Consider the following 25,278-nt stretch of genomic DNA (forward strand, 5'->3'; position numbering starts at 1 on the left):
TCTTTATTTCCACATGCATGTCACAAGATATTGATCAAACATAGGTCGATGGCAAGGAGAGTTTTAAAATCTTCCATTGGAAATACACTGAAAGGCTTTGCATATTTCAGCAGGATAGTCAGTGAGTTTGCTTCTTGTCAGTTGTGAAAGAAGTATCATAAAAAACTCTGAGTGGAAATGTTGCAGCAATGTCTTAGCATTTGTTATGCATTGGCACCACCGGCAGTTCTTCAGCTGATTTGGTGACTGATCCAATTTAGGAGGTGTGGCAGGATAGGCAGTGTGCATAGTCTTGAGGGCACTAAGTAAGATCAGCCAGAGATTGAGAGAAAACAGGTGATATACCCTTAAACAAACTGAAAGAGGGACACCTGGGTAGCTCAGTCAGTTAAGCATCTGCCTTTGGCTCAAGTCATGATCCCAGGGTCCTGGGATCGAGCCCCATGTCAGGCTTCCTGTTTGGCCAGGAGTCTGCTCCTCCTGCTGCCCCTCCCCTGCTTGTTCTCTCTCTCTCTCTCATTTTCTCTCTCTCTCTCTCATAAATAAATAAAATCCTTAAAAAAGGAAAATATTACAGGGTATTTTCTGTCAGAGTTTTCATGCTGGGTCTGTGAAATAAAAATTCTGTAAAATGAAAATTCTGACATTTATTTCATGGGACTTTTATGGTAAGGATTAAACAAGATGATGTATGTAAAGCCTAGTCTCTGGCTAGTTGCTAAATAAATGGAAATAAATAGGGGTTGTTACTAACAATAATAAAAACATACTGAAAGAAGATATAAAAGAACATTTTAATAGATAATCATGACATTAAAATCAAGAATAATTTTTAAGCCTCCAAATTATTAACAAAACAATGAATGTGGGAAAACACTTGAAATGTGTATACATTAAAGAAGTGATATTTCTACTATAAAAATTTCTTTTTAGGATCTGGTGAGTTAGTCATAAAAATTGTCTTGAAGATGAGGGGAGCCTGGGTGGCTCAGTTGGTTGAGTGTCTGATTCTTGGTTTTGGCTCAGGTCATCATCTCAGGGTCCTGAGAGTGAGCATCATGTCATGTTGGGCTCTGTGCCCATTGGGGAGTCTGCTTGGGATTCCTCTCCCTTTCTCTCTCCCTTTGCTTTTCTCTACTGCTCATGCACACTCTCTAAATCAATCAATCAATCAATCTTTAAAAAAATTGTCTTAAGGATGAAAAAAACACTGATATTTATTTAGAAATAGATGATTGTAGAATGGAAGACACATACCATGAACACATTTTGGGTTTTATAATAATTTATAATAATATAATAATTTTACAATAATAATTTCATAATTTAATAATAATATCATAATTTAATATGTACATAAATTAAGCATTACAAATAGGTGGGACAGGGAGTAGAATATTCAATAAATAATGTTGAATCAATTGATAGTTCATTTGAAAAAAAGACATTTAGATATATATACTATGTATATATATGTATATACATATATGTATATGTGTATGTATATACACATATGTATACACATATACAATGTGGCGAAACAAATGCAGGATGAGTTTAAGAGTTAAACACAAAATTCAAAATTGAAAAAGTACACAGGAACATAGAAGTATTTATCAACTATCAATGATGGCAGATATCCAAGGAACACACAGAATAGAAGAAGACTCAAAGGAAAAGATCAAAAGATTTGATTACATGAACGTTTTAAAAAACTTATGTAAAAAGTTACCCAAATTAAAAGACAAACAACAAACTTGAGAAATATTTGCAGAAAATATGAAAAGGTTAATATACTTACCCTGTAAAGATCTATTAGAAATGCATACAAAACAAAATAAAAAAATTAAAAAATGAAGTGAAAACACTGAGATCTCCTTAGAGAACATAAAAGGTAATTTACAAAAGAGAAAAATGCAAACATGGTTAACAGACAGAAGAAAATACTCTGCTTTACTAATAAGCAGAAAAAGCAAAGTAAAATCATTACATATTTTTGCCTCTCAAATTAGAAATTATAAAAAAATCAGTATTTGCGATGGTATGATGATATGGACATGGATTATTTCTAAGTTGAGACTGTCACTTTCCTGTTCGTAGTTTAACAATATATATTAAAATTCCAAAAATATTCATATTTTATGTTAAAATATTTACTTCATAATAGTAAGAAAAACTATGATTTATTTAGAAATAAACTTAATAGAAAGGTGGAAATTCTCATTTTTAAAAGCTTTCAAAACTCTTCTTTAGAAATAATACTTGAATAAATCAATAGATGATACCATGTCCCTATCTGGAAAGATATAATATTGGAAAACTGTCAATTCTCCCAAAATCATCTATAAATTTTACATATTCTAATTAAAATTCCAAAAGTAGAATATCCCAATCAGAAACATGATTCTATAGTTAAACATATGAGACTAATCAAGTCCATTTGGGAAGAAAGAGATCTACAAGGATGTGACCTGAATATGGTAATTTCTAAAATGAGATATGAATGACTGTATTGTAAAGCTACAGTGGTTGAAAGATTGTGGTATGAACAGAATGGGAAGCCCAGAAGCAGATTCAAGTGCACAAAAACATTTAATGTTTGACAAAAAGAGGTACTTCAAATTATTGGGAAAAGTCTCGGGACCTAACTTATAGAATTAAAAAATAAAGCTGTATCACTATGTCACATCATGTATGAAAAATGAATTTGAGATGTAAAGATATAAAACATAAAATATAAAAAATAATATAATGTAAATAGAAAATATAGATGAATATTTATATAAACTTTAGATAGGGAAAATAATTTCAAGTGTGACAGCAAAGATAGAAATCAAAAAGTAAAATATATAAGTGGCTATAGAAAATTTTAAGTCTGTATGTCACAAACATCAGTAGCACTGAGACACAAATATAAATAAGGAAAACATCATTCATTTGGGGAATATAAAAAATAGTGAAAAGGAATAAAGGGGAAAGGAGAGAAAATGAGTGGGAAATATCAGTGAAGGAGACAGAGCATGAGAGACTCCTAACTCTGGGAAACGAACAAGGGATAGTGGAAGGGGAGGCGGGCGGGGGGATGGGTGATGGGCACTGAGGGGGGCACTTGACGGGATGAGCACTGGGTGTTATGCTATATGTTGGCAAATCAAACTCCAATAAAAAATATATAAGAAAAAGGAAAACATTTGCAGGATACATGAAAAAGAGTTAATAGCTACATTAATATAGGAAGGACAGTTCATTGTCTCTCACAAAGAAATGGGAAATAGTGATTCACCCACCACATTGTAAAGATTTTTAAGAATGGTTAATACCTAGGGCTGGTCAGGACTAGGAAAGTAGCCTTGTTGCATTGAATTGGTAGAAAAGTCAAATGGTGCAATCTGTCTGTTGCTAATTTGTCAATATTCATAAAAATGTTGAAAATATATACATTAATATGGTCCATTAAAGAAAAGAGCTGTGCAAAAATTTATCAAAGCCTTGTCTTTACAAGAGTGAAAAACTGGAAACAACCTAAAGAGACAAGGCAAGAGTTTGATTAAGGAAATCCTGGTGCAGTTATAAAATGATACTTCTTACCACAAAATAGGTGCATTTATTAACATGAGATTGAAAATGAGTAGGTTGTGATGGAAGGAGAGGGAGAACAAGAGAGTTGTGGGTGTGAAAAATGTGGAAGAACAAAATGCTGAAAATCAGATAGACAGTGAAGAAATGGGAGGCCAGTGTTTACAGGGAGGCTGAGACTGCTGGCCAGGCATTCTCGGTTTGAATACATCTTGCCTCTACTCACAACTTTGCTAATGAGCCTTGCTAATGATGCTATTGCAACCACCCATCACTAATTGGCCTCCTGCACTAACCTCCCTAAGGTCTAGTTTCTTTCTGACTTAAGGACCAAAAAGAAAGAAAATCTTCTCTGGGCATCCCTTCCCTCTGGCCTTATTAGCAGAGTTGCAGGAGACAGTCAGCAAATCGCACTTTCCCTTAGCCCCTAGGCTGCGTTATCCTGAACTCTCATTTGGGAACTAATTAGAAGCTTCTGTTTGTGGAACTTGGAAGGACTACATTCCCCAATCCTGACCCTGGCTATCTCTGTGGGGACCTTCTGCAGAGCAGTTGCTGGCTGGGTGGGACTCCCGAGGTCCTGCAGAGATGGGGGAAGTTGGCAGAGTTTACCGTTAGTTTCCTCTTTGAATAGGCCGGAAGATACTGAGGTGTTTTGAGACCCAGGAGAGTAATCATGCTCCTTCCCAGTACCCACGGTGTGGGGGGAGGTGGTGCAGGGCAGCAGTTTCTACAGGGCTGAGTCTTTCATCAGGGACTCATTCAAGGGAGGTGAAGGCCAGTGCAACAGAAAGGGCATAGTACTGGCTGGGAAATCTGGAATTTTAGGGGGAAATCTGCTCTAGTCCTTGTGTGAGAGAGGGCACAAACTCTAGAAATATGGCAATGCCTTCTACTGGAAACCCAATGGAATTTTAGCATCACCTTCACACTGCACTTACCAACTCAATAATTCTGTATTTCAATTCATTTAATCTTCAGAATAATCATTTGAAGTGCATTCCCATTTCACTGATGAGAAAATTAGGGCCCACAGAGAGGAGCTGGCCTGGCGGGTGTTACATAGCTAGCTGGTAGTAGTATGAGCCCAGAAGCCGGGTCTCCTGACTTCTCTGTCCAGTGCTGTCTCCATTTGCCCACAGCTGATTCAATTCAACGAGGAGCATGGGCTTCTCAGCTTGCTGCCTGGCACGTAGAAGATGCTTGCTTCATATTTGCTTCCTCATACCTTTGCCTGGACAACTAGCTACCAGTACCAAGTAAAGGTCTGAAGTCTTTTAGGCCCTGATATCGTTCATTGTCTCCCCAGATCCTGCAAACATAAACTCAGAAAACGAGGTTAAATATTTTCCGTCTGATGTCCCAAGCTCCTTCCCAATCTCTTTTCCTCCTGTTTCAATTATTGTTAGCTCTCAGGCCTTCATGTCTCTGCCCGTCTCTACTACCTTCAATCTGGGTATCTCTCCATTTGCTGAATAGCAAGAACCAACATTTATCCATCACGGTCCACCATGCATGAATTAATTGTTCCTGGTTTTGCACAGCTGTTCTCAACCTTATCTCCTGTCCTTGTAATTAGCCATAGTCCCTTATTTTCCCTCAGCCTTTGGCATCCTATGTGTGTCTCAGCATTTATTACATAGAACGTGTGTGAAAAAAGCTCAAGATATTTGGAAGGGACTAATTTTACAGATAAAAGGAATTGATGCTTGGAAAGTTCATGGAGCCTAAAATAGAAAAGGCTACGTTAGAACCCAGGTCTCTAGATGTTCTGTCTAAGGCTCTCTTCACTCAACCATACTGCCTTTCCCATTTCTGAGACTCACTGCACCTAGAGTTAGTATCACTGTTTAGTCTTGAATTCTTTGGTGATTTACTAGAAGCAGGTGGGGAGGGAGGCAAAGATACTGGGCCAGGAGCTGGCACTTGCAGGCTACCCTACCTACTAAGTCTCTGGTCTCTGGAAAATCACTTAACCTGTCTGCACCTTTGCTTTTTTTTTTTTTATCTGCAAAGTGAGGGTAATAGAAACTGGCTTTCTTACTCTACAATCCTGGCCCTGTTGTGGGTAACATTCAACTATGTAGTTGCAATATTCAAATGAGAACTAAATCCAAAGTGCTTTATAAATACTGTTATGTGGGATCCCTGGGTGGCGCAGCGGTTTGGCGCCTGCCTTTGGCCCGGGGCGCGATCCTGGAGACCCGGGATCGAATCCCGCGTCGGGCTCCCGGTGCATGGAGCCTGCTTCTCCCTCTGCCTGTGTCTCTGCTTCTCTCTCTCTCACTGTGTGCCTATCATAAATAAATAAAATTTAAAAAAAAAATAAATACTGTTATGTGCTAACAGAATAATAAAAGAAAATGACATACTGTTATAATTCTCTTGAATCCTAAGAGTACCTTTATCTGTGCTGCACAAAAGGTTAAGCCTCTGGATGGTAGGATGGATGTGGGGAAGGAGGCATCATGGGATGTATATGAAAGCATCTCCAAGTACTCATATGTAGATGCCCAATGTGCATAAAATGACATCTTCTGAGCTTGACAGGTGGATTCTGGATATCTTCAAAAGTTCACAAAGTAACTGATGACATCTGGAACATATTAATTCACCTGGTCCTCCCAACTCCACATTGTCACCATTAGCACTTTTAAAAATTTACCTTTTTTTTTTTTATAGAACCCACTGAAAAACTTCAAATAAAAGCACATAGAATAAAAGCAAAGTGCTTCTCCACTTTCCACAGCTCTCTCCAGTCCTATCCTCTTACATGGAGGGAATCACCATCTACAGCCTGGGTGTTGCTATCTGGGATTTTTTTGTTTTGCCCCATACATTTCCACATATCACATTATCATCACTTCTGAAATTTAGCAATAGATGGTCTACAGCTTTTCCTGTCAATACATTCATACTTCTTTTTATTTTATTTTATTAAAGATTTTATTTATTTATTCATGAGAGACACAGATAGAGACAGGCAGAGACATAGACAGAGGGAGAAGCAGGCTCCATTGCAGGGAGCCTGATGTGGGACTCGATCCCAGGACTCCAGGATCACGCCCTGAGCCGAAGGCAGACGCTTAACCACTGAGCCACCCAGGTGTCCCCATTCACACTTCTTTTTCTTTTTTCACTCACACTTCTTTTTAAACAAAAAATACTTTTTGTTTTTTATATTTTTTATAAATTTATTTTTTATTGGTGTTCAATTTGCCAACATATAGAATAACACCCAGTGCTCATCCCATCAAGTGCTCCCCTCAGTGCCCATCACTCAGGCACCCCTCACCCCCCGCCCACTTCCCCTTCCACCACCCCTAGTTCGTTTCCCAGAGTTAGGAGTCTCTCATGTTCTGTCTTCCTACCTGATATTTCCCACTCATTTTTTCTCCTTTCCCCTTTATTCCCTTTCACTATTTTTTATATTCCCCAAATGAATGAGACCATATAATGTTTGTCCTTCTCCGATTGACTTATTTCACTCAGCATAATACCCTCCAGTTCCATCCACGTTGAAGCAAATGGTGGGTATTTGTCATTTCTAATGGCTGAGTAATATTCCATTGTTTTTATTAAAAATATTTACATATACTATGTACTCATATTTACATAGCAAAGTTAAAAGCTATTCACTTCAGCATTCACTGGGGAAGAAGTAGCTTTCTGAAACATAATAAGACTTAGGGTAAATAACAATAGTCACAATACCTAAAGGTAGTCCTAAAACAAACTATTCACTTTAGTTTTCAATTAGCAATAATCGCGCCTTGGATAAACCTCATTGGCTACGATATTGCCACTGCACAAAGCTAACTTTAAAATGTGAATATAAGAAAAACACTTTGTCATAAAATATGATTATTTATTTATTATTAGCCCTCTTCTGTAATGTGCTTGCTTGAAGTAAGTGGATCCTGAAGTTAAATGGTTTCTGGGTGTTACCAGATTTCACACCCTGGCTCTATGCTCGCCTTGCGCTAACCAAATGCTCTTTCTAATTCTCTGCAGGAAGGAGACATTTCTTTGGTACTGGCTTTAGGCAGTTTCTCTTAGTTTTGAGGAGAGATCATACCAGTTGACATGCAGTCAGGAAAGCTTCTTTCTCTCTTTTATGTTAAACTCAGTGATTGTCTTTATTTAATAAAAAAGAAAAAAGGTTTCTTTTTTCTTTTCCTTTATATCTATACCTTCCGAATATTGAGCCTGTTGGGGTATTATTATTATTATTATTATTATTATTTGGCCTAGAAATGTCTGTTGTTCTTTTGTTTTACCAAAAGCTGTCCCAGTTGTGTCCTAAAATTTCTTCATCAGAATAATTTTGTTAAACTTTGAGAGGGGCACGCTTTCCTAATTTTATTTGATAGTGTTATAATCTAACAACTTTTTACCGAATTATGGATTCTTTCAGATTGTTGCCATCGCTTGTGTTAATCTTGCATCAAAAATCGAGGAAGCACGTTACCCTCATTTGGAATATAGCCCTGTGGGTGAGATTCATGAAGACGGAAGATGCGGAAAACAGACCTTGCACCTGAAGGTGACCCTGAGTGCACCCAGCTGGCAGTGGACTACCTTGTTCTGAGCTGTGGCCGGGGGTCTCTGGCTAACCTGCTAGGCAGTGGCCCATTAGCTGTGGGACACAGAGGGCCTCTGGGCCTTGGCCACCAGGACACCAGCAGATCACCAGGCTCCTTTGGCATTTTGAAGACATCTAGCAGTTTCACTGACCTACCATGTAGGAAACAAATTTCTTTTCATAGGTCATGCTTCCTATTATCAATCAATCAATCAATCTGCAAGATTGTTTTCTGCACTCAGCACCATGCTGGGTGTTTGGAGGACACAGTATAATATTTAAAATGGGTCCTGTCTTTCAGGAGCTTATAATCTAGTTGGGAAGAGCAAGAGAAGCTGCAAGGAATCCAGAAGAGATTCTTATGGTGTCTTGCTCTGCAGGCCACACTGTTTCAGAGGAGTCCCACAGCAAGGAGTGGCCGTCCAGAATGAGAGGCTATGGCTAAGAGGTAAAGCTTGAGTGGAGAGGCTTGACGGAGGGCCATGCACACCCCACAGAGTTCTGGATGTGCTCTGGTGGTCAGAAAGAAATCAGTGGCCTTTCAGGATGGAATGACATGGGACAGATATTGCTCCCGGGGGTTAACCTGGCAGTGTGGAGAGCAATGAGTGAGGAGGGACACAGGTGCAGAGGCCACTGTGGGGGCCCTTGTGGGACTGGATAGCATGGGCCTCAATCAGGAAGCACTGTCTGCAGAGCGACAAGAGTGTAGGTATAAGAGAGTATTAGAGACTGTCTAGCAGGACCTGGCAGGTGGTTGGCCACCTGGTTGGACCTGGCAGATAGATCCATTTGACTGGGAAATCTTCTTCAGGGTTCCATGCTGCCCTACTCAAGCAATTAATAAGCATGCCAGGTAAGGTCACTCTTCTCAGACTTCCAACTCCTGGGCCAAAAAGTGTCTGAAATGGTTCAAAGAAAAAAATTCTAGAAATGGCCATGATAGCATGTGAAATGGGCTACTATTCTAGTCCCTGTGCTTTTCTGGATTGCCTTAGTTTTGCCTTTTTTGGTAAAATCCTGATTTCCAATACTCATTTACTGGTAAACTGCAAACACTATTTCCCTCTATTTTCTTTTCCTTCCTCACCTTTACTATGTATCCACACATATTAAACAGAATGCCCATTACATATCAGCGTATTTTGCCAATTAAAAAAACACCTTGCTATTCAGAGTGCTTCTTCTCCTGAAACGTATGATGATCCATCCTCATGGTTTTTTTTTTAAGATTTAATTTATTTATTCATGATAGACATGGAGAGAGAGAGAGAGAGAGAGAGAGAGAGGCAGAAACACAGGCAGAGGGAGAAGCAGGCTCCATGCCGGGAGCCCGACGCGGGACTCGATCCCGGGTCTCCAGGACGGCGCCCTGGGCCAAAGGCAGGCGCTAAACCACTGAGTCACCCAGGGATCCCCCCATCCTCTGTTTTTGATGCAGAAGTTGTGAGTCAGCTTACATCTAGACGTGAAAATGTGATGTTCTCTGGAATGACTACTCAGGATGGGGACACTGGCTTCAAAAACAGGTATTTGGTAATATTGCTTTGAAGAAGATTCTGGCAGAGTGTTCTGACACCCTATTGCTAGGCTATGTCAAACCGCAATTTAGTTTCACAGTCCTGGGTTTATTTACTGAAGAAGAATCTTTTAAAAATCACACCCATACTTGAGTACAAATTATACTTTACTTTAAAAGGCGGGTGGATGGTGTAAACATTTTGCTTTTATTAGTATTTAAATATATTTCAATTTAACACATTAAATTTAAAAAATTTAATTTGTGTCCCATTTCCGGACCCACATTATCATTTTCTCCCACTTGTCTTTAATCTATCTTCTACAAGCTTTAGCTTTTCTCCATAGTCCAAGGTAAACCATATTCTACTCTGGTCCATATTATCTACTCAATCCATCCCTCCACCCACCCCTAAAGACACCCGGTGCCCACATACACACCTTCAGCATGAGGAAGTCAGGGGGTGCTCTAGGAGGGAGGGGCATCCTGATGCCCCGCCTTCTCACTCAGGGGGTCGCTTCCCCATCAGCACTCTTTTCAGGGCTCCCTGCACATCAGGGTTCCGGAGGCTATAGATGACTGGATTCAGCATGGGGCTAAGGATAGTATTGAGGATCCCAATCCCCTTGTCCTTATCTGAAACTGACACTGAGCCCAGACGCATATAACTGAACAAGCCAGTTCCATAAAAGATACAAACCACGGTGAGGTGAGACCCACATGTAGAGAAGGCCTTCTTCCTCCCCTCTGCTGAGCGGATTCGTAGCACTGCAGCTGTAACGTGAGCATAAGACACTGAGATGAGGATCATGGGGAACACTCCCATGAAAGTGGCTCCCACAAAAAGCAGCTTCCCATTTAGGTGGATGTTGGAGCAGGAGAGCTGGAATAGGGGTGGGAGGTCACAGTAGAAGTGGTTGATCACATTAGGGCCACAGAAGTCAAGCACAGATATAGCCACGGTATGAGTCAAAGCATTGATAAAGGAAATGGCGCAGCAAATGCCCACCAGGGTACCCTGGACTTCACGGCTCATGCGGGTGCTGTAGGTGAGGGGCTGACAGATGGCCAGGTAGCGGTCATAGGCCATGGCTGTCAGGAGGTGACAGTCAACACCAGCCAGGAGGTGGAAAAAGAAGAGCTGTGAAATGCAGGCAGCATAAGGAACTCTACACTGGTGGGCCAGGAGACATGCTAGCATTGGAGGGACGGTGACAGTGATGCATCCAATGTCCAGCAGAGACAGATTCCCCAGGAAGTAGTACATGGGTGTGTGGAGTTTGGGCTCCACAAAGATGGCAGCCAGGATGCTGAGGTTGCCTCCAACAGTGATTAAATAGGCAACAAGGAAGACAACAAAAAGGATGGGTTGCAGTCTTAGGTTTTCTGTCAGGCCAAGAAGGATGAACTCAGTCACAGTTGTCCTGTTCCCCCAGGCACTTGGCTCCATAGGCTACTGCTAAGTTCTGTAGTGGGAGGAGAAGACCTGAACCTGCCAAAGGGGAAGAGAGACACATAGTAGACACCTAATCTGAGTCTACTGGATGTTGGGGAATGTGATGCAATCATCTACCAGCTTAGAGCTTGAGTAGTCTCCTGGAGGCCCCCATGATGTCAGACATGAACCCTAAATTACTATTTTGGTCTGAGATCCAGGGGATGCCAGAGAGGGGGCTGGGGCAGAAGAAACTACTCTAGGGTGCAGGACACTAGCTATTTAACAACATTTTAATAGCTATTAAGATTATATCCGTGTATATAGTGACTGAAAAGCAGTTCTGACCAATTTAATGAATAGATGAAGGTATGAGGTTCAAAAATCACAATATGAGAGAGTAGTAACAACATAAAGAAAGGTAGGAGGATAAGATCTTATGAGATCAAAAAGAGATGTAAGAGAGAGTGAGCAAAGAGAGGAGCCAGGAGCAGACCAAAGTACAGCCATACTCAAAGGCTAAATATGGAAGACACGAAGGTGATTTAAGAAAACACTGATATTTTCAAAATGTAAACTATGAATATTTTGCTAAGAACTTCATATTGATTTTTATTTAATTTTCACAGAGCTCTATGGGGTAACTGCTATTATATCTATATGATCAAGGCACCAAGGTTTTAAAAAGTTAAATAAGTAACCCAGTATTGTAAAGTTGAATCTCAGGCCCAGGACTGTCTGAATCCCCAGATTCACACTTTAACATTTTACTATCTCTTACAGAACTTGGATATGTTGTTACTGAGACTTTATAAATTATCTTGTGTGTAACAAAGAAAGATATTCCTAAGCCTCCAGGTCTTGGCATCACTACAGCTATTCAGAGAAGTCAAGATCCCATCCACCCATCCATTCTTCTATTTGGTAATTGTCTATTTGTTGAATGTAGAAAAATTCTGCATGTATTTCGATGGTGGAACTAATAGATTGGGCATGAGGTGTGAGAGAAAGAGAGGGTAGGGGATGATTCCAAGATTCCTGGCCTGAGAACTGGAATTGCTATTAAGTGATATGGGGAAGACTGATGATTTTTGTAGGGGTGGGGTGGCAGATCAGGAGATTTCCCAAAGGAAAAGAGGGGAGTTGAAGGCCCAGAGAACTAGCCCAGACAACTAGCTAAAGCTAGTTTCCACTCAGTTACACATGGTAGCAGTTTGATTTACCCAACAAGTGCCTGGACAACTGAGGAATGAACCCATGAAGTCTAAAGTTCTTCAGTGTGACTGCATCAGTATTGGAAAGATAACTTTGGGGCCCCCTTCTGCTGGACTCTTGCTCTGCTAGGCCACCCTTTGTTCATAACTGTGCTAGTACTCATTTCTAAATAGAACACTCTTCCCTTCCACACATCAAAACTCCATCCTTCAAGGCCCAGTCTTGGATCATTGCCCCATCATCTCAAGGAAGTCCTCCTTATGCCCAAAATTTTAATTGATCTTTCCCTCCTATGATGAGACAATTAATAAACTGGATCATTCTAGCACTTACATATAGAATTGAACCATTATGAGGAGTAACTTACTCAAAGTCACACTGAAGGTCACTCAAAATCAATAGCACAAGACAAAAAATGTAGATTATGCTAGTAGCCTACCGCAGGAGACTCTGCATTCCATTTGGCACCTCCATTCTGTCCTTTCCTATGAAAACTATTGCAATGTGTTGGGCTCAAGCTCTGTTGGGGCAATGCTGACTCTCAGTGGGAGAAAGAAGACTGCTAGCCTCTTACAGGTTATGCCTTCCTTTCCAGAATCTATCTCCCTTGTGGGACTACCACTGATCCCCGCAGTGGGAAGTCAGCCACTAACCTCTCAGACACTGTACATTTGGGTTATATTTTCTATCACAACTTCAGTCTCAGGCAAACTTTAGCCATATCAAGGGCTACACTCAGACCAAGAGCAGAATGACAATGCCTCCCTTGCCCTAAACAGGAAATACATATCTCCTGGATACAGCCCTCCAGAATACTGGAGGTAGGGTAAGGATAATGGTTTCTCCATCAAATATAGCTTTCCTGGCCAGAGTGTCGTAAAAGCAGCAATGTAAGGAGAAAAGGCATTCTTGCCTTCAAGGAAATCATTCCCCACTTCTCCAAACATCTCCCATCCTGCCTATTCATACAAGGGTCAGTTCCCCTCAGGCTCTCTGTTCCAATTTGCCATATGTCATTCTTTCTCTCCACAAAGCCATGCACAGTCAGTCTCTCACTCTGACTCTCCCCTTCTTCCTCTTCGCCTTCCCCCCTTCTCCTCCTTCCCTCCTCCTCCTCCTGCTCCTTCTTCTTCTTTCTTCTTCTTCTTCTTCTCTCTCTCTCTCTCTCTCTCTCTCTCTCTCTCTCTCTCTCATTCTCTTTCTCCCCCTTCCTCTCCCATTCTTCTGGTTTACAAGGATGGCAATTCAGCACAGTAGAAAGAGTTGTGGAGTTGGAGTCCAGGTGCTTATGTTATTTGTGTTAAACAAGTTTCTACTAGCGTTGAGACCTTGGAGAAAGGAAAAAAGAAGGATGGATGGAGGGAGAAAAGAAGTAATGAAAAGAAAAATAAAACAGAAAGCTATTGTTTACATAATACTTCATTATATGTCACTACACTATATGTTACATATAAACTTTGCAAACATTCTTGAATATAGGTTATCATTTTACAAATGAGAAAGATGAGGCTTGAAAATTTTAACTTGTCAAAGTTCATATATGCAAGAATTGGTTCTAAATGGGAGAACTTGTTCTTTTCCTGCCAGCCCCTGTTGCTTCCCAAGGCCCTTGCCATTATCCATTTATCCATCTCTCTATCTGTCCATCCATCCATCCATCCATCCATCCATCCCTTTTTTCTTCTGTAGTATGAAAGGGAGCATTTAGCATTATCTCTAGGTTTACTTACAGGTATGAGATTCTGTAAATATAGGATCTGTCCTGACCAACCTAAATAGCCTCCTTGGCTCTACCAGACTCTTCATTTCCCCCACCTTTACCCCAGTCAGTTTCCTCTCATGTCCCCCTATTTGCCAGCTCTGACCTTCAGTCTTTTAGTCACTCATAGTGGAAAACCTCACCATGATATTTCCCTTCCTTTCCTTAATCCAAGCATCACTCAGTTCTTTGTTCTATCAACAAGGAAAAAGCCACATGAAGACCATGAATGATCTCTAACCATCCTTACTCAAGACAGAAGGAAACTAGGAGCTCTGAAGCATGGGAAGTCTCCTGGTGGGGCTTACCTTTCTGTGAATACTCTGGGTACTACTCCTGGCTGGGGTCTTGTAGAGATGGAGATGAGTGCTAAGCTGACCCCAGGTGGCCTGTCTCCAAAGTTTTATAAAAGGTGTGAGGCAGAAGCCCAGGTTGTCTATCCTGGGACTCTCTCTATTTGGCAGCTAACAAGCACCTAGAGACTTTAAAAATGAACTCTCTCAGGGGTTGCACAAGAAGCCAGAGGCAGACAAGCAATCTCAGTCCTTAAGGGTTTCTCTCATCTGCCTAGTATTTCAGATTCTGTTAAAGAAATACTAGGTTTATGACATCATTCCAGGCTCCCAATGTCTCAAAGAAAGGAGGAAAGATAATAGTCACCATATTACAGATGGAAATAAGATCCAGAGGGCTTAGATGATTTGCCAAGGCCAGGGAGTGGGGCTGTGGTGGAGCTCAGGCAGGGCCCCAGCTAAGCTGATTCTGGTACTTTTTCTTTCATTTATTTTTCACATTGGATTTTTTAAGGTATAATTTTAAAAAGTTGGGTTAACTAAAGTATAATTTCAATTGTAAATTTTGATGTATGTTGATAAAAGTATATAATCATGTATCTACCATCTCCATGAATATATAAAACATTTCAACCACTCCAGAAAGATCCCTCTGCCTCCTTGTGGACAATCCTATCTACCATAGCTCATGGTAACCTCTAATCTAATTACTGTCCCTATATTTTTGCCTTTTTCAGGCTGTCATAAGTCATACAGCATGCAGACTTTATTTTTTATTTTTATTTATTTTTTATTGGTGTTCAATTTGCCAACATATAGAATAACACCCAGTGCTCATCCCGTCAAGTTTTCTAAAGAAAATTCCCTAAGTAACGGCAGATGGGGACCTAGAGCCAAGAAGAAGCCTAAGTTTAGGTTCACCTGAAGGGAGTATTAAGAACCTCCCAGGGGATCCCTGGGTGGCGCAGCGATTTGGCGCCTGCCTTTGGCCCAGGGCGCGATCCTGGAGACCCGGGATCGAATCCCACGTCGGGCTCCCGGTGCATGAAGCCTGCTTCTCCCTCTGCCTGTGTCTCTGCCTCTCTCTCTCCCTCTGTGTGACTATCATAAATAAATAAATAAATAAAAATTAAAAAAAAAAAAAAAGACCCTCCCAGGCAGGGTCTCAGGTATCAGATAACCTGTGGCTTAGCGGGACTCACCCTGTTTTGAGGGTCATCTGCTCGCTTTTAGACGAAGTTCCTTTCTGTGATCATTTGTGGGTCTGGCCGAGCCTGTACCATGCCCAGGCCTCCGTCAGCGCAGGCGGCCTGACCTGCACGGTTCGGGCTCCTTCGCAGATCTAGTAGAGCATCGACTGGCACCAGATCAGCACCTGCTCTGTAAATTAAGGCGTGACCCTGTTACACCGGGAGACCTGCTCTATTTCCTTGAGCTTCAGGAACCCTTTGGCTCCATCTCAGCCCTGTGCAGTGCATCTTCTGCCTCCCAGTGGCATCTCCCTGCACCTTGGCCTGGGTCGCTCATGTGTCAGGGGAGACAACTTGACATCCCGTCAAGTGTCCTCCTCAGTGCCCATCACACAGTCACCCCACCCCCCACCCACCTCCCCTTCCACCACCCCTAGTTCGTTTCCCAGAGTTAGGAGTCTCTCATGTTCTGTCTCCCTCCCTGATATTTCCCACTCATTTTTTCTCCTTTCCCCTTTATTACCTTTCACTATTTTTTATATTCCCCAAATGAATGAGACCATATAATGTCTGTCCTTCTCCGATTGACTTATTTCACTCAACATAATACCCTCCAGTTCCATCCACATTGAAGCAAATGGTGGGTATTTGTCGTTTTTAATGGCTGAGTAATATTACATTGTACACATAAACCACATCTTCTTTATCCATTCATCTTTCGATGGACACTGAGGCTCCTTCCACAGTTTGGCTATTGTAGACATTGCTGCTAGAAACATCGGGGGTGCAGGTGTCCCGGCGTTTCATTGCATCTGTATCTTTGGGGTAAATCCCCAACAGTGCAATTGCTGGGTAATAGGGCAGGTCTATTTTTAACTCTTTGAGGAACCTCCACACAGTTTTCCAGAGTGGCTGCACCAGTTCACATTCCCACCAACAAAAAGATACAGTCAACAAAACGAAGAGACGACCTACAGAATGGGAGAAGATATTTGCAAATGATGTATCAGATAAAGGGCTAGTTTCCAAGATCTATAAAGAATTTCTTAAACTCAACAGCAAAGAAACAAACAATCCAATCATGAAATGGGCAAAAGATTCCATTTCTCATCAAAACTTAATATCAGAATTTTTAACATTAACTATTAGATGTGCAGTAGTATCTCATTATGGTTTAACTTTGTATTTCCTTAGTGATATTGAGAATCTTTTCATGTGCTTATTCATCATCATATATCTTGGATGAAGTGTTTATTTAAATATTTTGTCTCTCATCCAAACTGAGTGGTTTTCTACTTCTTATTGAGTTGTAAGAATTCTTTGTATATTCTAGATACTAACCTTTTATCAGGTAAGTGTTTTGCAAATATTTTTTCAGTCTTATATTTTTAATTTCTTAACACTTTCCTTTGAATAATTGACATCTAAATTTTGATGATGTACTATTTATCAATCTTTTTGATTGGTGCTTTTTGTGTCTTATTTAAGGAATCTTTTTCTAATCTAAAGTCACAAAGGTGTTTCTCCTATCTTTTTCCCAGAAGTTTTATAGTTTTACTGCTTGCACTTAGATCTAGGATCCATTTTGAAGTGGTTGGCTTTTTAAAAATATGGTGCCAGACAAGGTTTGGATTGACAATTTTTTTTCATTTGGATGCACATTGTTTCAGCACCATATGTTGAAAAGACTATTTTTTGGCAACTTTGACAAAAATCAATTGCCTGCATATGTCTGGGTGCACTTCCAAACTCTATTTCATTCCATCGATCATTGTGTTTTCTTTACACCTATACACATGGTCTTGATTACTAGAGTTTTTTTTTAATTAATTTTTATTGGTGTTCAATTTACCAACATACAGAAAAACACCCAGTGCTCATCCCGTCAAGTGTCCACCTCAGTGCCCGTCACCCATTCCCCTCCAACACCTGCCCTCCTCCCCTTCCACCACCCCTAGTTCATTTCCCCGAGTTAGGAGTCTTTATGTTCTGTCTCCCTTCCTGATATTTCCCAACATTTCTTTTCCCTTCCTTTATATTCCCTTTCACTATTATTTATATTCCCCAAATGAATGAGAACATACACTGTTTGTCCTTCTCCGATTGACTTACTTCACTCAGCATAATACCCTCCAGTTCCATCCACGTTGAAGCAAATGGTGGGTATTTGTCGTTTCTAATGGCTGAGTAATATTCCATTGTACATAAACCACATCTTCTTTATCCATTCATCTTTTGATGGACACCGAGGCTCCTTCCACAGTTGGGGTATTGTGGCCATTGCTGATAGAAACACCGGGGTGCAGGTGTCCCGACCTTTCACTGCATCTGAATCTTTGGGGTAAATCCCCAACAGTGCAATTGCTGGGTCGTAGGGCAGGTCTATTTTTAACTCTTTGAGGAACCTCCACACAGTTTTCCAGAATGGCTGCACCAGTTCACATTCCCACCAACAGTGTAAGAGGGTTCCCTTTTCTCCGCATCCTCTCCAACATTTGTTTCCTGCCTTGTTAATTTTGCCCATTCTAACTGGTGTGAGGTGGTATCTCATTGTGGTTTTGATTTGTATTTCCCTGATGGCAAGTGATGCAGAGCATATTCTCATGTGCATGTTGGCCATGTCCATGTCTTCCTCTGTGAGATTTCTCTTCATGTCTTTTGCCCATTTCATGATTGGATTGTTTGTTTCTTTGGTGTTGAGTTTAATAAGTTCTTTATAGATTTTGGAAACTAGCCCTTTATCTGATATGTCATTTGCAAATATCTTCTCCCATTCTGTAGGTTGTCTTTTAGTTTTGTTGACTGTATCCTTTGCTGTGCAAAAGCTTCTTATCTTGATGAAGTCCCAATAGTTCATTTTTGCTTTTGTTTCTTTTGCCTTCGTGGATGTATCTTGCAAGAAGTTACTGTGGCCAAGTTCAAAAAGGGTGTTGCCTGTGTTCTCTTCTATGATTTTGATGGAATCTTGTCTTACATTTAGATCTCTCATCCATTTTGAGTTTATCTTTGTGTATGGTGTAAGAGAGTGGTCTAGTTTCATTCTTCTGCATGTGGATGTCCAATTTTCCCAGTACCATTTATTGAAGAGACTGTCTTTCTTCCACTGAATAGTCTTTCCTCCTTTATCGAATATTAGTTGACCATAAAGTTCAGGGTCCGCTTCTGGGTTCTCTATTCTGTTCCATTAATCTATGTGTCTGATTTTGCGCCAGTACCACACTGTCTTGATGACCACAGCTTTGTAGTACAACCTGAAATCTGGCATTGTGATGCCCCCAGCTATGGTTTTCTTTTTTAAAATTCCCCTGGCTATTGGGGTCTTTTATGATTCCACACAAATCTTAAAATAATTTGTTCCAACTCTCTGAAGAAAGCCGATGATATTTTGATAGGGATTGCATTAAATGTGTAAATTGCTCTGGGTAGAATTGACATTTTCACAATATTAATTCTTCCAATCCATGAGCATGGAATATTTTTCCATCTCTTTGTGTCTTTCTTTCCAGAAGTGTTCTGTAGTTTTTAGGGTATAGATCCTTTACCTCTTTGGTTAGGTTTATTCCTAGGTATCTTATGCCTTTGGGTGCAATTGTAATTGGGATTGACTCCTTAATTTCCCTTTCTTCAGTCTCATTGTTAGTGTATAGAAATGCCACTGACTTCTGGGCATTGATTTTGTATCCTGCCACAGTGCCAAATTGCTGTATGAGTTCTAGCAATATTGGAGTGGAGGCTTTTGGGTTTTCTATGTAGAGTATCATGTCATCAGCGAAGAGGGAGAGTTTGACTTCTTCTTTGCCAATGAATACATTTAATTTCTTTTTGTTGTCTGATTGCTGAGGCTAGGACTTCCAGTACTATGTTGAATAGCAGTGGTGAGAGTGGACATCCCTGTCTTGTTCCTGATCTTAGGGGAAAGGCTCCCAGTGCTTCCCCAATGAGAATGATATTTGCTGTGGGCTTTTCATAGATGGCTTTTAAGATGTCGAGGAATGTTCCCTCTATCCCTTCACTCGGAAGAGTTTTGATCAGGAATGGATGCTGTATTTTGTCAAATGCTTTCTCTGCATCTAATGAGAGGATATGGTTCTTGGTTTTGCTCTTGCTGATATGATGAATCACACTGATTGTCTTACGAGTGTTGAACCAGCCTTGTGTCCTGGGGATAAATCCTAGTTGGTCATGGTGAATAATTTTCTTAATGTGTTGTTGGATCCTATTGGCTAGTGTCTTGTTGAGAATTTTTGCATCCATGTTCATCAGGAATATTGGTGTAATTCTCCTTTTGGGTTGGGTCTTTGTCTGGTTTTGAAATTAAGGTGATGCTGGCCTCATAGCACGACTTTCGATGTACTCCATCTCTTTCAATCTTTCCAAACAGCTTTAGTAGAATAGGTATGGTTTCTTCTTTAAACGTTTGATAGAATTCCCCTGGGAAGCCATCTGGCCCTGGAGTTTTGTGTCTTGGGAGGTTTTTGATGACTGCTTCAATTTCCTCCCTGGTTACTGGCCTGTTGAGGTTTTCTATTTCTTCCTGTTTCAATTTTGGTAGTTTGTGGCTCTATAGAAATGTGTCCATTTCTTCTAGATTGCCTAATTTATTGGTGTATGGCTGTTCATAATATGTTTTTAATATTGTTTGTATTTCCTTGGTGTTTGTAGTGATCTCTCCTCTCATTCATGATTTTATTAATTTGAGTCTTCTCTCTCTTCTTTTTAATAAGGCTGGCTAATGGTTTATCTATCTTATTAATTCTTTCAAAGAACCAACTCCTGGTTTTGTTGATCTGTTCCACAGTTCTTCTGGTCTCGACTTCATTGAGTTCTGCTCGAATCTTTATTAACTCTCTTCTGCTGCTGTGTGTAGGATCTATTTGCTGTTTTTCTCTAGCTGCTTTAGGTGTAAGGTTAGCTTCTGTATTTGAGTTCTTTCCAGTTTTTGGATGGATGCTTGTATTGCGATGTATTTCCCCTTCAGGACTGCTTTTGCTGTATCCCAAAGATTTTGAACGGTTGTATCTTCATTCTCATTAGTTTCCATGAATCTTTTTAATTCTTCCTTAATTTCCTTGTTGACCCTTTCATCTTTTAGCAGGATGGTCCTTAACCTCCATGTCTTTGAAGTCCTTCCAAACTTCTTCTTGTGATTTAGTTCTAATTTCAAGGCATTATGGTCTGAGAATATGCAGGGGACAATCTCAATCTTTTGGTATTGGTTCAGACCCGATTTGTGACCCAGTATGTGCTCTATTCTGGAGAAAGTTCCATGTGCACTTGAGAAGAATGTGTATTCAGTTGAGTTTGGATGTAAAGTTCTGTAGATATCCGTGAAATCCATCTGGTCCAGTGTATCATTTAAAGCTCTCCTTTCTTTGGAGATGTTGTGCTTAGAAGACCTATCGAGTGTAGAAAGCGCTAGATTGAAGTCACCAAGTATAAGTGTATTATCACCTAAGTATGTCTTAACTTTGGTTATTAATTGATTGATACATTTGGCAGCTCCCACATTCGGGGCATATATATTGATGATTGTTAAGTCCTCTTGTTGGATAGATCCTTTAAGTCTGATATAGTGTCCCTCTTCATCTCTCATTACAGTCTTCGGGGTAAATTTTAGTTTATCTGATATGAGGATGACTACCCCTGCTTTCTTTTGAGGACCATTTGAATGGTAAATGGTTCTCCAACCTTTTATTTTCAGGCTGTTGGTGTCCTTCTGTCTAAAATGAGTCTCTTATAGACAGCAAATCGATGGGTCCTGCTTTTTCATCCAGTCTGACACCCTGCACCTTTTGATGGGGTCAATTAAGCCCATTCACGTTCAGAGTTGCTGTTGAAAGGTATGAGTTTAGTGTCATCATGATATCTATTCAGTCCTTGTTTTTGTGGATTGTTCCACTGGACTTCTTCTTAAAGGGGAATTTTAAGAGTCCCCCTTAAAATTTCTTGCAGAGCTGGTTTGGAGGTCACATATTCTTTCAGTTCCTGCCTGTCTTGGAAGCTCTTTATCTCTCCTTCCATTTTGAATGAGAGCCTTGCTGGATCAAGCATTCTTGTTTGCATGTTCTTCTCATTTAGGACCCTGAATATATCGTGCCAGCCCTTTCTCGCCTGCCAGATCTCTGTGGAGAGGTCTGCTGTTACCCTAATATTCCTCCCCATAAAAGTCAGGGATTTCTTGTCTCTTGCTGCTTTAAGGATCTTCTCTTTGTCTTTGGAATTTGCAAGCTTCACTATTAAATGTCGAGGTGTTGAACGGTTTTTATTGATTTTAGGGGGGGGATCTCTCTATTTCCTGGATCTGAATGCCTGTTTCCCTTCCCAGATTCGGAAAGTTTTCAGCTAGGATTTGTTCAAATACATATTCTGGCCCTCTGGCCCGTTTGGCACCCTTGGGAACCCCAATTAAACGTAGGTTTTTCTTCCTCAGGCTGTCGTTTATTTCCCTTAATCTATCCTCATGGTCTTTTAACTGTCTCTTTTTTCCTCAGTTTCCCTCTTTGCCATCAACTTGTCTTCTATGTCACTCACTCGTTCTTCCACCTCGTTAAGACTCGTCGTTAGGACTTCTAGCTTGGATTGCATCTCATTCAATTGATTTTTAATTTCTGCCTGATTGGATCTAAATTCTGCAGTCATGAAGTCTCTTGAGTCCTTTAAGGTTTTTTCTAGAGCCACCAGTAGCTGTATAATAGTGCTTCTGAATTGGCTTTCTGACATTGAATTGTAATCCAAATTTTGTAGCTCTGTGGGAGACAGGACTGTTTCTGATTCTTTTTTTTTTTTTTTTTTTTTTTGAGGTGAGGTTTTCCTTCTAGTCATTTTGCTCAGTGCAGAGTGGCCAAAAACAAGTTGTATTGGGAAAAGGAGAAAAAGAGAGGAGAGAAAGAAGGAAAGAAAAGAGAAAAAGAAAAAAGGAAGAAAAAAGAAAAAAGAAAAGAAAAAGAGAAAGAAAAAGAAAGAAAGGGAAAAAAGGGTGGGGAAAGCAAACAGAAATCAAAAGGGGGAAACAAAAAGAAAGAGAAAGAAACACGGGGGAGTATCGTCTGATTCTGTATACATTAAGTCCCTTGACTTCCCCTGGTACTTGTCCGTCTAGCTGGTCTTCTGGGGGAGGGGCCTGTTGTGCTGATTTTCAGGTGTTAGCACTTGGGGGAGCTGCTCTGCTCCCTGCCTGGTGCAGGGCTCAGTGGGGGTTGTTTTCCCCGTGAGGCCCCAGGAGGAACAACCGCAGTGGTGGCGCAGGTCGTCTGTTAGTGTCCCAGGGAGCCTGAGGGCATCCCCGTCCTCTGGGGTCCTGCTCTAACTCCCTGGGAGCCCCTTTCTGCCCGGGAAGGTCGGTGCAGCTTCTCCTTCTGCGGTATGGGGCTCTCCTGTCCTGGGGACACTCACCCTGGCCTCAGCCTGTCTCCTCGCGGGGCCCCTCCCCCTTGGAGGCCTTTTGTGTCTTTATTTCTTTTTCCCCATCTTCCTACCTTGATAGAAGCGCGAACTCTTCTCACTGTAGCATTCCAGCTGTTCTCTCTTTAAATCTCTGGCCAAATTCGTAGATTTTCATGGTGATTTGAAGGTTATCTAGGTAATTTGGTGGGGACAGGTGACTTGGGGACCTTACTCTTCTGCCATGTTGCCCCCCGTCCCTGATCTGAATACAGATCTCACACCCAGGGTAAGGAGTGTAAAATGTACCGTACAGAACAACGAAAAATCCTGTGTGATCCTCCTGGAAAAATGTATGGGCAGCAAAATGAAGCCAAAGTTGGGCATCTCAAGACCTGACCTAGAGCAGAGAGGGATCAGGGTACAGAAAATTACAGAGGAAAACTGAGGTTCTAACACTAGAGACCAAGGCTAAGTACCAGTTTCAAGCACCAGAGGCAGGAGAAAGGCCAATTTCAGAGTAAGAAAGTTTAGAACTATGTAGAAATGTGATCTCAGAGAGAAAAAAAGGAATGAAAAAGAGTGGGTGCCAGAATTCCAATTTTATGTGAATATGTTCAAGCTCATTTTTACTGGCTCACAGATGCACACTGAATGGGACAGTCAAGATGCATGCTAAAAGTGTCAAGGAAAGAACTGCTAACCTCTGGTTCTAATTCTTAGGAGACCAGATAATGGTATACAAATGAGCTGATATCAAAAGAATAGCAAGGCTGGCAAGAAGATGAGCTTAACCACTTATATGTTTGGTTTGCAATGCATATGGAAAGATCCCTTAGACTGAAGAATATATGTATCTGAAGCTTGGAAACAAGGAGTCATCAGAACAGAAAAAATAATTCAAATGAATAAGATAATTCAGAGTGCCCTGTTTAGTTAGCAAAATTTTCCGAACTACTGAAATCACAATTTAGTTATGTAAATTTCTCTCACTATAACGGGCACATAAGCTTTGGCCCTGAGTTCAGAGGACATATTTCTAGAGTTTTGCCATTAGGCATATTGTTTGGTTTTAGGTTTGAAATAGATGTTTCTTATTTTATTAAAGAAGGGCATGATACTATTTTTTTAGTAGAATGTGTTGCAAACAGATGTAATGTCTCTATGCAACTTCATTCAAAATTATTTAAAATACTCTACTTATCCTTGGAAATATCTTTCAGATTTCAAGTGTGTTAAGTTCTAGGATTTGTTCTGACACTGTGATCTTGAATGAGCAATGGTGTCCTATTGTACTTCAGGTTTTTCACCTGTATAATGTAGAATAATAATGTTGCCTATACTGTAGGTCAGACAGGGATGTCTTGAAAATCAAATTAAATGCTGGGCATAGAAGTGTTTGTGTGAATTGGGAAGTACTACTTGCATGTAGGGAATTATTATTACTATGTTTAGTGGTATTTGTATATGCTTAAATCCACAGCATTCTTAGAGTTCTTATGCTAGCAGCTTCAAGGGAGAAATTAATGCCTCTGACAATAATGTCAATAATGAAATCGCAAATGAAAATAATGATCATATATTAATAACTAACATCATTACAACACTTTGCCACAACAGATTGGGTTCTTCTTTCTCTCTGTACCCTACAGTCCCACATAGACATTTAGTAGGATGTTTCATAGGACTTCAATAAACATTTGTTGGGTGAATGAATAAATGAAAAAAGCTTTTACATACGTTTATTAATTTAAACCTTATATAAGTACTGCAAGATATTCAGACCTGGTTTCTTTTTTTAAAATGTTATTTATTCATTCATGAGAGACACGGAGAGAGGGAGAAGCAGGCTCCATGCAGGGAGCCTGACGTGGGACTCGATCCCGGGTCTCCAGGATCACACCCTGGGCTGCAGGCGGCGCTAAACCGCTGTGCCACCGGGGCTGCCCCAGGCCTGGTTTTCAGTGCTTGCAGGTTCTGTGGGTAAGTGATTGCTAAATCTCTGGGTTGTATAATAAGCTATACAGAACTCTGTCATTGTAATTAATACATTTTATTATAATTTTCTGTGTATTATCAGTTCCTTAAGGGCAAGTGTTAAAACAGTACCGCAAGTAGACATTGTTAGCAGTTTAACCAATTATTAATGAAATAATTTGTTGGCAAAAGAAATTATTATTATCAATACTTAATTACTATATTCTATTTCTTTCAATAAGTACTTAAACAAGAATATTCTCTTAATCAGTAAATATGTTATTATATAGAAAATCAATCATTTCTGCTATAACGGTTTCATTTTCTCACATTCCTTTCTATCTCACTC

The 25,278-nt window shown here is 40.4% G+C and overlaps 1 protein-coding gene and 1 pseudogene across 1 annotated transcript; both read right to left on the bottom strand.

The window, feature by feature from the left end:
* Positions 1-7,288: 7,288 nt before the first annotated feature.
* On the bottom strand, positions 7,289-7,393 carry LOC121474388 (annotated as a pseudogene).
* A 2,789-nt stretch (positions 7,394-10,182) lies between these two features.
* Positions 10,183-11,130, bottom strand: LOC121473199 (olfactory receptor 139). Its single transcript, XM_041725245.1, has one exon. The coding sequence runs from the start codon at positions 11,128-11,130 to the stop codon at positions 10,183-10,185; it is 948 nt and encodes a 315-aa protein (XP_041581179.1).
* Between the last annotated feature and the right edge of the window lie 14,148 nt (positions 11,131-25,278).

This window comes from Vulpes lagopus, chromosome 12, assembly GCF_018345385.1.
Source record: "Vulpes lagopus strain Blue_001 chromosome 12, ASM1834538v1, whole genome shotgun sequence".
NCBI lineage: Eukaryota > Metazoa > Chordata > Mammalia > Carnivora > Canidae > Vulpes > Vulpes lagopus.